This window comes from Colobus angolensis, unplaced genomic scaffold, assembly GCF_000951035.1.
Source record: "Colobus angolensis palliatus isolate OR3802 unplaced genomic scaffold, Cang.pa_1.0 Scaffold143, whole genome shotgun sequence".
In the NCBI taxonomy this organism is placed as follows: domain Eukaryota; kingdom Metazoa; phylum Chordata; class Mammalia; order Primates; family Cercopithecidae; genus Colobus; species Colobus angolensis.
Window position 1 is genome coordinate 5828709 of NW_012114522.1, and position 973 is coordinate 5829681.

The 973-nt window shown below is 36.6% G+C and overlaps 1 protein-coding gene across 1 annotated transcript in view; it reads left to right on the forward strand.

Annotated features, from left to right (window-relative positions):
* The window catches only part of OTOP1 (otopetrin 1), a 37478-nt gene extending 37194 nt beyond the window's left edge, over nt 1–284 (forward strand). The window contains exon 6 of the mRNA XM_011935437.1: nt 37–284. Coding sequence (XP_011790827.1) covers nt 37–207 — 171 coding nt within the window. The 3' untranslated portion in view covers nt 208–284. The remainder of the gene's footprint in view (nt 1–36) is intronic.
* Nucleotides 285–973: the final 689 nt, after the last annotated feature.

The following is a 973-nucleotide window of genomic DNA, read 5'->3' on the forward strand; positions in this document are numbered from 1 at the left end:
GCTCCCCACCACAGGCCATTTTCTCTTCTCTTGCAGCTTTGGATACCTCCTGCCTTTGGCTGTCGACCCGAGTATGACAACGGATTGGAGGAGATTGTCTTTGGCTTTGAACCCTGGATAATTGTGGTCAACCTGGCCATGCCTTTTTCTATTTTCTACCGAATGCACGCAGCTGCCTCCCTCTTTGAGGTCTATTGTAACATATAGTCTGGGTCCACAAGAGACAGAGGAGTGAGCTAACAAGAGTTCATTGGAGCCACCTGGGAGTAGCCAGATTGGACAAATATTGCCTGACAAATATGAGAAGGGCCACCTTTTGTCTGCAAAGATTGTGCTTCCTGTGGGCTGGAACTGCTCATCACCCCTGATGAATGTAAACAAGTTAGATCAAAATCCATGAGGTGGCTGGAATCTATCCAATATAAAAAGATATTTCTTACCTGAAATAATGTTGGCACATTTTTGTGATCATTTTCAAGTATTTTTAAAAAGAAATTTCACTGTTCTCTCTTTCACTGTAAACACGTACATGTTTATTGTAAAAAATTTGGATATTTCAGGAAAGTAGAGTGAAAAAGTCACCTATGATGCCATTGTTCAATTAACAATTACTTTTAATATCTTGGTGTATTTCTTCCGACCATGTTGATGAGATTCTTTTCGTTGTCATTATTATGCCTTTGAATGTGATGTAACATATTTGATTTTGTATTCAGTTATTTTCCCACTTAACAATATGGCATAAACCTTGCCCCCATATTGTTAAAGTTCTTTATAAATATCATTTTAATGCTGTACGATAGTCTATCAAGTGAATGTACCTTAATTAACGTAGTTTCCTATGATTGGTTTTACAGTGTTTATAATTTTTTGCTTTTCTAAGTAACTCTGCAAAAATCAACCCTATTTGTGAAGCATTTCCTATATTTATAATTGCTTCTTTAAGATATGGAATTATAATTAGGATGCTTAG